We start from the raw sequence: 13,302 nt of genomic DNA, 5'->3' as shown, positions 1-13,302 counted from the left end.
CTAGGAGTTTAATATCAGATGTGTCTTCCCATTTAATTCCATGAGACAGGTGTGTGTCACAGACCTCACTGCGAATAACTGCTTGAAGCAATCCACAGTTCTGAAAATTATCAGACTTTGCAGGGCTAGCTGTACAACCTCTTTTGTAGGAAGGGTAATCCAAGTCTGAATTTCTAAAGCTACTTACTTGAAGCTTTTGCTTAACATGACTACTTAGTACATTTACTTTGGACTTAATTTTTGTCATGGTCTTTCAAAATCCAGTTGTTTCAGTTTGTGCACTGGTATTTCATAGCTCTACCAGATCTTTGTGCTTTCTGCAATACTTCTTGTAATAGCAGGTGCGTGTATGACTTCTTCTAGGCATCAGCATCACTTGCTCAAGAGACTGAGAAATATACTTCCCAGGCACTGTATCAGACAAGTTCACATATTTCTGAGCCCTTGATTCCGAAAAAGATTGAAATTGCCCAGGTGAGCTATTGCAAATACAGGTAAGGTCAATATATTGGTTGCTGAAATGTGTCTAGAGCCTTACGTTCCTCTTGATTTCTGATTCTTATTGGTATTCTAAATCAGCACTTCATTTTGCCATCTGCACAGATGAAACTTAATGCCGGCTAATACTTTGTCTGGACAGCTCGGCATTGTTTCTAATCTGAAACATAACTGATTAAGTTGGGAGGGAAAAAATCAACCCCCTAAACTTCCTGAGCTCTTTTGGAAAAGAGTAGTCACTTCTAAAGTCAGCCAGAGAACAGTCTTCCAATAAATGGAACAGAAGGCATTCTGTGTTTCCTTAGTGGTGGAAAAAATACCTGATGTCTCTTTATTGTGAAATTATTACAATAAGTGGTATGTATAGTAGCTCATAGGCACATTTGACTGAATCAGCAGAGACTGCAATAGAAGTACTGTTTGCTGAGAATGCACAGCAAGATTTGAAATTGTAAGCAAAAGCTATTTTGTAGCTCTGCTACGTCCAAATGTCATCCTGTAGAAACTGCTGACTTCTGTCAGTCTAGGCTTAGAACAAATGAACTGCTTCTGTTACTGATAACTATCAAGTGACCTTTCATGACATCTGTTCTTCCCTCAGGCAACTATTCCCCTCCCAAGTGAGCCACAGTCACCATTGCCTACTTCAAGCACCTCGATGTCACCCGTACCACCAGCGCAAAGCTTTCAGTCTCCTCCAGCAAGCAGCAGTTCTGTCACAATAACAGCAGCTCCCTTTCAGGCTATGCAGACTGTAAGTATGCAACTTAAGGCCACAAGAATAATTGACAGTAATACTAACAACTTCATTCTATTACTGGGGAACTGGCTCCCCTTGATACAGTACAGAACTCGATAGGTCACTTTCACGTTTTAATGTTACAAACCTTGATTAGAAATCTGCTTCTCCACTGCCTTCAGAACTTAAAACAGATCATCTAAGAACAGAGATCCTAGTTTTGCTCTGTATTGTCCCAAAATCTAATACTAGGATATCTTAGCAGCCTAAAGGAACGAAGAGGGAAAAGTCAGACCTGAAATCAACAGATTTATAGCTGTGTCCCGAGGTAAAGTTGACTCCACTTAAACTGTTCTTATGCATAGATTTCAAATAATAAAGACTGCAGAGGAGAGAGGGAACCCTGAAGTATATAGCTGTTGGGACTTAAAGCTTTCTGAAGCCTGAGCCTGTCTTGCTGCTTTTTAAACTGCTGGCTTTAGTAGGGTGAAACTCGGTCCACTTGAATCGTGGGAAATATGTCCTTGGTAAAGACTGTTGTAGTTTGTTATCCTATCTTGTTAACAAGCAGTCAATATAGATATCTAGGGAATAGTCCATGTAGACTATGAGCAGTGTTTCTTGCAAGTAGATACTTTTTTTACAGGCCATGTGTTATTACTGATGTTCTCTAACATTACTGACATTGCTACTGTCTGCAGTGAAGCTTAGAGAGACTCAAAGGAAGGGTCTACATTTAGTTGTTCATGTTTCTTTCCCTGTACTTGGGCTTACTTCTCTGATACCTTCTTCAGAAGATGCTGGAAACCTTCATTTAATGTTCTTGCTCAAAAGCAAGCTTGGAAAGAAGTCATTGAGATTCTCCATTTTAACAAATGCAGCAGTGCAATTCTGCAACTTGCTGGACTATCTACGTCTTGCAGTACTGACGCATGTAGTAGGATTTGGTGGAAGAAGGTAGCTAATAGCCTTTCAAAGCACAGGAATTAATCACTAAAACATCTGACATCCTTGTGTGGTCTGTAGTAAATCACTACCATGACTCTCCTTGGTTTTCTGTATTTGTTGAAGAGGTTCAACTAGAACCGTTGTCAGAGCTATAAAATCTGGATACACCTCATTTATAAGGCAAGTGGTGGTAGTGAGAGAGTGCTTCTGAAGCCAGATCTTATTTAAACTATGCTAAGTGGCTACATGGTGATTTTTCATGAAAGTGGAGAAATAGCAGTATGCTGTGATCAAGGAATCTAGAGTCTTTCTGGGCACCCACTCTAAAAGATAAGCATCTGTCATGATATAGAGTCTTGGTCTCAGTCATCCTGGTCATATCTGAACCTAGTATCTGTCTTGAGTGCTTTTGAACAAAATGGCATCGCTGAAAGTTCACTTGAATTAATGCTGTGGTGTTTTCAGAGATGTTAAATGTTCAAGATCTCTCTTGGGATTTTTGGGTCAAACTGGCAAACGTCTGTCACTAAATTGCTAGGATGTTAATTCCTTCTGTAGTGGTGGCAGTTTTCACGGTGCAGGGCTTTCTTCCCTATGTTGTTTAGATTATTGTTGCTGCCAGGAAAGCACAGCTGCTGGGTTTCAGTAGATAGCCAGGCATCAGAGGAGTCCTTGCCAAATAGTGGTAATGCAGGGACAGTAACGGAAGCCTCTCATGACATGTCCTCAGAGATGTCTGAACACCCTATTGCTGCCATTGTGCTTATGGAAGCTTAAAGGTGGATTGTACCTGTAGCCCAAGTGCTTTTATTAGTATTCCACCTGTAACCCTCACTGGTAGGAGAAAGTAGGCCACTAGTTACAAATAGTCCAGGATGTGGGTGTTGACAGCCTGATGGCACAGCATCTTCAAACCTCTTTGAGAAAGGGGATTGCTTAGGATCACTTTGATCACTTCATCTGGCAAATCGGAACCAGGATTTGTGCTATTTTATAATGGTTCAAGCTCTGTACTCAATAGTTCAGAATCATGAGGGGCTTTTGTGCTGGCTCCCTGTTAGAAGAAATACTTGCCACCTTGACCCTAGAAAAAGTGTTCCATTCCCACTGTAATTAAAAGCTTCTGCAAATGACAAGAACCATCAAGCTGGGAAGCTGTTCCTTGCATCTAGCTGTAGTTGGTCTTGCCCTAGTCTGTCTTGAGACAGTTTGTAGTCTTGGAAAATGGTTAGATACATCTTTAGACTCAATACTGTTGACAGGTCTTCATGTGAAATTTAGGTCCTTTTACTCAAAACAGACTGCTGTTTGATCTTGATACTAGTTTTTACTTCACAGCATCAGTTCTGGTAATTGTGGGTTTTATTGGCTGTAAAGCAATACAGTCACTGGAGTGACTGAACTCTGGTTGATTAGATTTAACTAACAGTGATATCTGTGTACCACCCTACTGCCCAGGCTAACATGAAATTTTGAATTACAAGACTGTTACTTAGGTTACATGTTTACTCTGAGGGAACTGAAAACAAGAAAACAAAAGCTGAGGCTCAATTTATCAAAGGGGTGAAGGCTGTCTAATATGTTATTATTCTGCATCAATAGTAGAGTTGCACCAGATTGTAAGATAGGTAGAAAGACCCAAATTCTTCTCAAACATGACATCTCATCTCAGTGTAGGCTGTCCCAGCTTCAGGTCAAAAGCTGTAGGGCAGGTAGTCAACAAGTCAGTCCAACAGCAGACTTCCCATAGAGGCAATGTGGTTTACTGTGTGGTAGCTGTTCTCTTGATCAGACATGGTAGCTATGATCATTCAAGCTACATTTGTTTGGTAGTGGCTACATAAATATGAGTAAGTTCTAGCAGCTTACTGAGAAGGGAGAGGATGGGTTGAAATACAGTTTTCTTAATTTTTTCTGCAAAACAGTTGGTGTTCTAGGCATATGGGTTTAAACCATAGCAGAGCAGGGTGGTGGTATTAGGCAGAGACTTTAGCTGGTAGTGCTAAGTGCTTGCCTTGAAATATGTTGTAGGTATTTAAAGTGAATGCACCACTGCCTCCGCGTAAAGACCAGGAAATTAAAGAGGATTCTTCATATTCGGCAGGATATAACCAGAGTTTCTCTACAGCAAGTACACAGACTCCTCCTCAATGCCAGTTGCAATCTTCTCATGTTGCAGAACAAACTTCTCTTTCACAAGAATCTCTATCTTCAGGTGAGAACTGTACTTGTCTCTCTATTTCAAGTAGTCTTTAAAGTTCCTCAGGTTATCGTAGTATTTGAATTCATTAACACGTGCTGTGCATATATTCAGGTTCTTCTAACTCAGTGAATTTCTGAACCACTGCTGTGTAGCATGTGTTAACATTAGGGTTACATCAGCTGTAATCCAGTTGATGGTATGTAAACTTCATTTCAAAACTCCAAGCAGGATGAAAGGCTGCTTCAAACTGGTTTCTATACTAGTTGTAAGGATGGTGTCACCTACAGGCCTCTTAACTTCCCACCTACTGGGAAGCTCAAGCATGCAGTGATACTGTCAGTCAAACAAGTGTTTGCTTAGAAATGAAGCAGTGGTGAAATACTTCATTTGGAGCTATTAGACTGGTCTCTGGTAGTAGACACTAGTGTTGTCTGTAGTGTGGGGAGCTGCAGAATCTTAGAAAAGAAAGTTGGGATAAGCTTTCAGTGCTGAGGTGAATTACCCAAAGTGGTAAGTATTTTGCACTAGTAGTACAAGACTAACATGTGTCATCTGAGAGCTGTTTAGGATTTAGAATTTTCTTGCTTTAAGAATGGGCTGGTATCTTTCCATTTGAACTTGCAGCTCACAATATAATCACTGTAAAACACATGGCTCGTCTTGACCGTACTAGCACTTGCCAAAATCTTCATATGGATATTCCACCTTACTATATTAGAGATAAGCATTCTACATGTCACTGACAGGTCAAGTCTGCCACTCCTGCTTACTGCTCCAGCTATATCTTGTGAAGTTCTAGCTTTCTGTAGTGGAGATCATGTTGTTCCCAATTAGGCCCTAAATTTATGTTACCTGTTTTGTTACCTAGGAAGGCTAGTTTCTGAACTGGGAAGCCTCAGTCACAAGTTTCCGTAGTTCAGTGAGGTACTGAGAATCAGCTGAGCTGCAGGAGTTGTTCGTGCATCTGCTTTTAACCTGAAGCAAGTGAAAGCTGATGACAGTGTACTCTGCAGCAAAAGATAATCCTCCCTTTACTTCTGTTTATATAGCTCTGACTTCTTACCAAGGCTGACTTTATTAGCTGGTTGGGTCTGAGTGTCTGCCCTGAAGAATACTAAACTGCTGATAAGTGGGGTCTTGAGCTGCCTTATTCAACACAGAACTGACCTGCTTGACATTCAGATACTGTACGAGGTGAATTTATATAGCTGACACTAGAGGCTAGTCTCATTTCACATTCTTAAATTTGCCTGAAACATGTTCCAGGATAAAAGGAAGCTCACAGCTAGGAATCTGGATTTACAAGGCTATCTAATGAAGTGACTCAAGGTCACTTAAAATTACTGTTTTTCTGACAGGACTCTTCTTAGGAATTATAGTAGAAATAGAATGATACTGTGTGAAGTCAGTGAGACGTGAAAACTAAGACCTCTAAAGAAGGGGTAGAAGAACAGGATATTCAGAGCAACCTAATCAGTCCCTGAACTTCCTAATGCTGCCCTTGCTTCTAGGTGTGGTAACTTACTGCTGTTATAAAAGCTTTGAATTAATCTGTGCCTTCTGTTTTAAGCAGTGAATTATCAACCAGATGGAGCTGTTCCTGTTAGCAATGGTAGCCTTGCCTTTTATCCAGCACAGACTAATGTTATTCCCAGACCCCCTCAGCCTTACCTTAACAGTCGTGGGTCTGTCAGAGGATCTGCTAGAGGAGGAAGGTCACTGGCTAATTCGTATCGTTCCCCTGGTGGGTACAAAGGTATGTCTGGTTTTACTACCACCTTAAAAAGAATCTACTGTAGTAACACTAGGACATGATTTAACACAACATTGTATTAAATTTAGGTTCTATGGAAAACTTCTTCAAACAGGACTTTAAGAGCAATGTGTCTTCTGTTGTAGAATCTAAGCAAGCTTATTCTGACTTATTTGTAGTCCCTGTGCTTTGGGTGTCAGGTGACCTGGCAGTGCACTTTCATAGCCTTTTGAATTATGAAAATAGAAATTTTCACTAAGAAGTTGTTAAACTATTTAATTGTATACACTTTTCTGCTTGCTATTTCATTTGCTATTCTGAACTTTTTACCTCCTTTACTCTTTCTCTTGGTGTCTGTCTTCCTAACATTCTGGGCAGGTATTTTCTCTTCAGATGTCACTTGCAGTGTTTGTCCAAAACAAGATAGTCTTTGCTTAGCACTGCTGGCTTTAATATTACCAGGAGAAACTGGGATGGGGGAGAGGTTCCCAGCAGTGGAGAGCCCTTCTGGATTAATAACAAACTGAAGAGTTTTAAGAGGATGGTTAGTTGGTCTCTGCAAATGAACTGCTATTCTCCTGCTAGCTGAAGTACTACGGCAAGTTTCAGCTGACTTAAAGCAGATGCTCACTTAAGGGGGTTGGTAGCTGTGGCCTGTTCCACCTGGAAGTGGAAGGGCACTTGGTCTGTGATAATTGTTTCAGTTATTGGGCTGAGACTGCTCAATACCTTGTAGGAACCCATACCAGACAATGAGCTGTACAGTTCTAACTTAAAAGCAGTTAAGGTTTTCATAGTGTCTGGTACTAAATTGCTTGTGGCTCCTCTTTGGTAATTAGTCTAATAATTGCTGAAGAGGCTAAATATCATAGTAGCACCTAAGTGTATAACAATAATAGCTAAACATCTGTAATAACAAAATAAAGCAATTCTTAATTCTATGTGAAATCCTGTCTCTGGATCTAGTGAGTGTTTCAGCTGCTCTGTGACGTCCCATTAGTATCAAATGGGCAGTGAAGGTCTGATGTTAAGAATCTTAAGCATGTAATTTTGACACATCCACAGTGGGTAGTTCTGAGTAGCTAATGAAAGGCATTCTTTATAGGGGTAGTGAGACCTGGCTGCAAATTCTGAATTAAGGAATAGATGTGTAATTGCATAATTAATACACACGATAATTGCCAAAAGGGAGTGCTAGTTGTCTTCTGGAACCTGTACTGTAAACCAAACAATGGATGATATTGAATAATCAACTTTATTTGGACAGGTTTTGATGCTTACAGAGGCTCCTCTTCAATGACTAATGGCAGCTATGGCCAGCTGCAGTTCCCTGGTAGAGATTATGCTGGAATGCCATATTCTCAGAGGGTAAGTATTGCCTTTGTTTCCCATAGCCTTTCAAGCATTGTACAGGAGCTAAGCCTTGTAATACTGTAGGTTTCTGTTCTCTTATGAGCAAAAAGTTAGGGTTTTTTGGAACAGTAGACAGCAGTTGAAATAGGAAGTCAGTTCAGACAGATAACATCTCTGTATGGCAGGTTGATTTTTACTCTGGAGGGAATCTCTGAAGTGCAAACTGATGGCAAATAAGATGTGGTATAATGAGTCTATTTTACTATGGATTTTAAAGCTGGTACTCAATGCCTCTGTAGTACAAAATGAACACCTAAATGGACTAACTAAGAACGTGGTTAGGCAAAAAAAAAAAATCAAAAAAACAATGTGTGAGAAAGCAAAAGTTCCTGGTGGGAGGAGGGTCTTCAGCTTTGAAATGAAATATATTCTTCTGTACAGACTCATGGACTTCTAACAGACCTGAGATTGAAGGTATTGCTCAATGGACTGAATTGAGTGTATAGTTCAGAAGCTAACTTGCTAGAACTGGCATCAAAATAGCTCTTTAATTTCATACAATGATTATAAAAGTAAATTTTCTATCAACAAGGCTATTTATCTACATCTTAACTCTGAACTCCATCCTTGTCTAGGGATTGAATTAATTGCACAAATGGAATAATACTATTTGTTATACATTATGTATTGTATTATTGTTTATATAATAGACATTTTCCTAATACTTCTGTTCTCTTTTAGGATGTTAATTACCAGCAGTGCTATAAACGAGGTGGGATAACTAGTGGTCCTCGAGCAAACTCAAGAGGTAAGGCGAACATCAGGTTCCCGGGGTACAGATATGTGCTTGGGTATAGAAGATGGAGTGTTATTGTCAATAGTGAGAAAAACTGTGTGCCATCACTGATGAAGCAGATTAAGCTTGGTATAAATTAGCAAAGCTAGATGGAAGCTTAAGTACTGTTCTTAAACAGCATTGCAGAGCAGCGGATTTATTTTTGGTATTCCCGATTTGGTGTCTTCACATGTCAAAGTTCTGACACAATGGTACCTTACTGCACTATCTTCACAAAAACTGACTAGGAAAACACACACAGGGTGCTTCCAGTGTTGCATTTGGCTTCTTCCCCTGATTGGTCTCCCCTTGATTCTGGGTAAGCTATCAGATCTCCAGCTTTGTAAGATAACTTTTTCTATGAAAAATAGTTTGTTTGGGAATACAGGTTTACTCTGTATTTCCATGCTGGAGTACAAAGCCTAAAGAAATATGTTAAGACTAGCTGTTTGAATCCGAGCATGACTAGCATATATTCTAGAAAGTTTTAAATAAGATTATTTAATCCTACTGTATGTTCTGGAAAACGCTGGACTTGCAGTGCTGTAGGTGAAAAGTGGGATGAATAGTAACTGTAAATTGCCACTTTGAAGAATAAAGGGAAATTATGGCAACTCATGGAAACTGTTTTAGGATAAAGCAGATCCTCCCTCAATCTGAGGGAGGACTCAGAATATACTTCAGAAGAGAATTCAAAAAAAATATGAGGTTAAGTTAACGGTTGGCAGAAGTTCTCATTAGCATTAAGATACCGTGACGACTTGGCTTTGTTTTATTGGCTGTCTTAAGGTGTTACTTTCCAGTGGAAATAACAGTGGTTTGCAGCCTCAGCGTGACTGCTCTAAATTTCTGTGATCTATTAATGTTTTCATTCTAGACCCTTTTAACTTTGGATATTTGAAAAGAGAAACAGCTTCATTTTGGGGAGTGGGGTGCAGAAAGCTTAAAAGAAATTCTAGTTCTTCAGACTTAACATATCTTAAGCATCATAAGTTGATATGACAAACTAAGGATGCAACCCCATGAGAACAGTATTGGTGTAACTTGAAGTGCAAATTCAGATCTTGAAGGTGACTTGCTTCTTGGTAATCCTGCCATTTTTTTCAGAAATTACATTTTATCTCCACTGAGTTAGCATATGCTTCTTTATGCTGTGATATATCTGTGGCAAATATTAAAGCTAAAACTGTTACAAGTAGTACCCTCCCCTGCTTAGAAGTGTGAAAAGTAATTGTTCATAGTAAAATCATGGCCCATCTTGCAGAACGCGAGTGTGATGAATGTAAACCAGCTTCGCAGTTCTGTTCTCACCGGGGTGCTTTGATAACTTGCTGAAAGACAGATCTGTTGCAACGCCCCTATGCTTTCTGCTTAGTGTTATGCCCATAGGTTTAAGGGTATCCCCCTTCTAATACTTATTTATCATCGCTAATGATCTTTAACAGCAGGGTGGAGTGATTCCTCTCAGGTGAGCAGTCCAGAACGAGACAATGAAACCTTTAACAGTGGGGACTCTGGACAGGGAGACTCCCGCAGCATCACCCCTGTTGATATGCCAGTGACGAGCCAAGCTGCCACCATACTACCAGTGCACGTCTACCCCCTGCCGCAGCAGATGAGAGTGGCCTTCTCTGCTGCTAGAACATCTAACTTGGCCCCTGGAACTCTAGACCAGCCAATTGTGTTTGATCTGTTGCTGAACAACCTTGGAGAAACTTTTGATATCCAGCTGGGTAGGTTCAACTGTCCGGTGAATGGTACCTATGTCTTCATCTTCCACATGCTGAAACTGGCTGTAAATGTTCCCCTGTATGTGAATCTCATGAAGAATGAAGAGGTCCTAGTGTCAGCATACGCAAACGATGGGGCTCCTGATCATGAAACAGCTAGTAATCACGCAGTCCTGCAGCTGTTCCAGGGAGATCAGATCTGGTTGCGTCTGCATCGGGGAGCCATCTATGGAAGTAGCTGGAAATACTCCACCTTTTCGGGATACCTCCTTTATCAGGACTAAAATCCAGTGCGATGTTTACAAAAGAGCTGCTCCAGACACCTTGGTGGAGGGGGGTGGGACTAGCTTTGCACCTACTACTGACTTTGTGGAAGATATGTGGTTCCATTACTGGGGGAAGTGATGGTCCTGTTGTGCAAGGTGAAATCATGGAGTTGGGGTACTGAATCAGCACTAATTTGGCACTTTATCAGTTGTGATGTAGCCTTGCTAGTAAAGCTGTGAATGTATATTGTTTGCACTTACCCTAAACTGTATTAATGTCCAGCTTACTACACTATTGATTGCCTCAAGTATGGGCTATTCACAATGCCTTGTTGTGCCTCAATAAAACAAGTTAATATGCATTTTAGTATTAATCTTGCCAGTGGTCTTTATTTTTAAAACATAGCAAGCTGAGCTTATTTCTGGTGTGGGGTGTACATGCATATTGTTACAGAGTTGGTCCTTGAGTTTCAATGATTTATGGCAAACTGTATAGTTTAAAGGGGGTTACTTGTTTGTGTAGTTCTTGCTTGATGCCATTCTCAAAAGCGTTCCCTTGACCAAAATGAAGTCAAGATTTAGTTACATACCTGCTTTCTTTTTAACTGCAAGGTCAAGAAATTAGAAGTGAAATGCTACGTACTTCCTTAGGGCCACTTATTTTAAAGGCGTATCCTGTCAAATCTAGTGTCACATCTGTCCTTCGGTAGTGATGGAGTTGAAATTGTTAAACCTCAGAACAGTCACTGCAGGGCTGGCTCATGTCCTCGGCTGCAATGTGTTTTAAAGTTAAACTGACCCTTGTGAAGCAGAAACATGCATGGCTTCCCTGCCCCTGAGACCTGAACTGGGTTGTAATGCAAGTTATCCCTTCCTTTCAGGGGACTGCTGAGGAACTTGGTATTTGTAGTTGAAGCCTGCTGCTTGCTTTCTAAATCAAACCTGAATACAAATGCTAGGAAGCATTTCAGAAATTAATTTCTTACAGCTAATGGGCTGTGTGACCAGTCTTGTGGACCACCTCTTGTGGTCTGAGAACTGAGAAGCCACGGTGCGTGTCCTTGTCTAAGCTGCAGCGTGTCAAATACCATGAAGTGTTTCAATGTTTAAAAAGGAAGTATGAACTAATAAGACTGTAAGTCACTGGCTCTTCCCACTTTCAAAAGTTTCAGTAGTTTGTTTTAGCAGTAGGAAGTACTTTATTGGAGTGTATTAAGGTAGCTAGTGCAAAGCCTGGTGGGTACAGCTCAGGATGAACTAGAAGTATGCCAAGTAAAAGCAGTTAAGCCATCTGCTTATTTAAATAAAAGTAAAAACCTACATGGAATAAGCTTCAGACCTGATATAAAGCTGCTGTTTCCTGGCAACTGGTTTCACAGCTTCCAACTTTAAATGGTTCTTCCCTGCTACCATGCAGATGCCGAAACAAGTTGTCTGGCATGACTTCATAAAGTTCCTGGCATAAAGCTTGTGGTTTTATTCTGAGCTTATTCTTTTTCATACAGATTTTTAGGGGGTTATCATACTTCAAGTCTTGGTTTAATTCCTTTGGCAAATTCTGAGGTAAGTTTAGGTAGGAAAAAGCTTTAGGGAACCTAGTTTTTACTACTACAGATGAAAATGTCAAGTCTTAACTATTGGATACTAAGCCTGTATTTTGTATTTTTAAGTATGCTAATTCTGACTTTAGTCAGTGAAGAAGCTGATTTCTAGAATGCTCTCCATAGAGGACAAGTAGGAGTTTAACTAGAACTTTTTTCTTAGGCTGTTAACTCTCCTTGGATGTTAACAGGGGAATATAGGGTAGGCCCAAGTGCTAGGGTAGTTGTCAGCTTACAGCAGCTTTGCAGCTGTGGACAAACAGACTTCACAGCTCTTCTAACAGGCCTGCAACTCTAGATTATTTTGTTGTTGTTGACATGTGGAGCACTGACCTGGTCACCCCTCTCCCAGGCTGTCTATATGGCAGCCAGCAAATAGCTGAGCCCTGTTGTGCGTGTAGCAGGGTACCCCTTGCACTTGCCACTGCCTTAGCGCAGGCTTCTTCCTTTAGCATGTGGCTTACCCTACTTGCTTTTATTATATCTACTTCTATGATGGATTTCTTGGTCTTAAGAACAAGTTACCAGTACTTCTGAGCATTGCCAATAAGCTTGGCCTTTGGCAACTGGAGACGTGACTGCTGTGAATACACGAAGCACGCATCGTTTCCTTGTGCTCCCGTTCAGTCAAGTCTGGACAACTGCTTGGTGGAACCATTTGCCTGAGACTAATCTTGCTTCTCACTGGCAGATCTATCAAAGCCTTTATGTATATCTAGCTTGCATGTATTTTAAGTTATGAGGTAAGCATCTCAGTTTCAGAACTGGCTGTCCATCTGCATATGATGTATTTTTAATTCCTAACTGAAGGAGTACAGTGTCACAGCATGGCGTGTGAAGATGTGATGAAATGTGAAATCTAATCATTACGCCACTCCTTGATAGTAAACTTGACCGTAAATCACATAGGGGATGGCTTTAAGTGACTTCATACTTCTGTAAGCTTTATCAGCCTGAGATTCTCTACAGTACTAGCTGCTGAAAACAAAAGTGTGGTTTTACCCTGATATTTGTTGTTAAAAAGATATGGACTGGGACAGTTCTCTTCCATATGTACGATCGTTTTCATCCTGTAGTGTTCTCATGTGGTACTTGCTTAGCTAGAACTCCTGGCTTTCACTGTGTTTCTGGCTGGAGCCGTGCACACAGCTCTAGCTAACCTCTGCTGCAAAAGGGAACAGGAGTACAGCTGAACGGGTGCTCTCGTAAAAGTGTTCGAGCTAGATGTGACTTAAAAGGGTAGTACTGAACCTTCAGTGCTAAGGCTACATTTTTTATAAAAAAAAAATACTGCAAAAGACAATGCAAAACACCTCCTTTCCACACCAATAGCTGGCCAAAAAGCTCTGGTAGAAAATTGCAATTCAAATCTTCAA

General features: G+C 40.5%; 1 protein-coding gene across 7 annotated transcripts in view; it reads left to right on the top strand.

Moving 5' to 3' along the window:
- The window catches only part of CAPRIN2 (caprin family member 2), a 35,932-nt gene extending 25,251 nt beyond the window's left edge, over nucleotides 1–10,681 (top strand). For 5 of the 7 annotated variants that reach the window (XM_075428871.1, XM_075428869.1, XM_075428870.1 and 2 more), the window contains 7 exons: nucleotides 364–474; nucleotides 1,100–1,252; nucleotides 4,217–4,400; nucleotides 5,959–6,144; nucleotides 7,409–7,509; nucleotides 8,236–8,302; nucleotides 9,775–10,681. In XM_075428871.1, the coding sequence (XP_075284986.1) occupies nucleotides 364–474; nucleotides 1,100–1,252; nucleotides 4,217–4,400; nucleotides 5,959–6,144; nucleotides 7,409–7,509; nucleotides 8,236–8,302; nucleotides 9,775–10,343 (1,371 nt within the window). In that variant the 3' untranslated portion in view covers nucleotides 10,344–10,681. The remainder of the gene's footprint in view (nucleotides 1–363; nucleotides 475–1,099; nucleotides 1,253–4,216; nucleotides 4,401–5,958; nucleotides 6,145–7,408; nucleotides 7,510–8,235; nucleotides 8,303–9,774) is intronic. The other 2 variants (XM_075428872.1, XM_075428868.1) reach the window with 1 other exon arrangement.
- Nucleotides 10,682–13,302: the final 2,621 nt, after the last annotated feature.

The sequence above is a fragment of the Opisthocomus hoazin genome, chromosome 8, assembly GCF_030867145.1.
Source record: "Opisthocomus hoazin isolate bOpiHoa1 chromosome 8, bOpiHoa1.hap1, whole genome shotgun sequence".
NCBI classification, from domain to species: Eukaryota; Metazoa; Chordata; class Aves; order Opisthocomiformes; family Opisthocomidae; genus Opisthocomus; species Opisthocomus hoazin.
The sequence above is the reverse complement of the archived record's forward strand: the minus strand, read 5'-3'. Positions and strand labels throughout refer to the sequence as shown.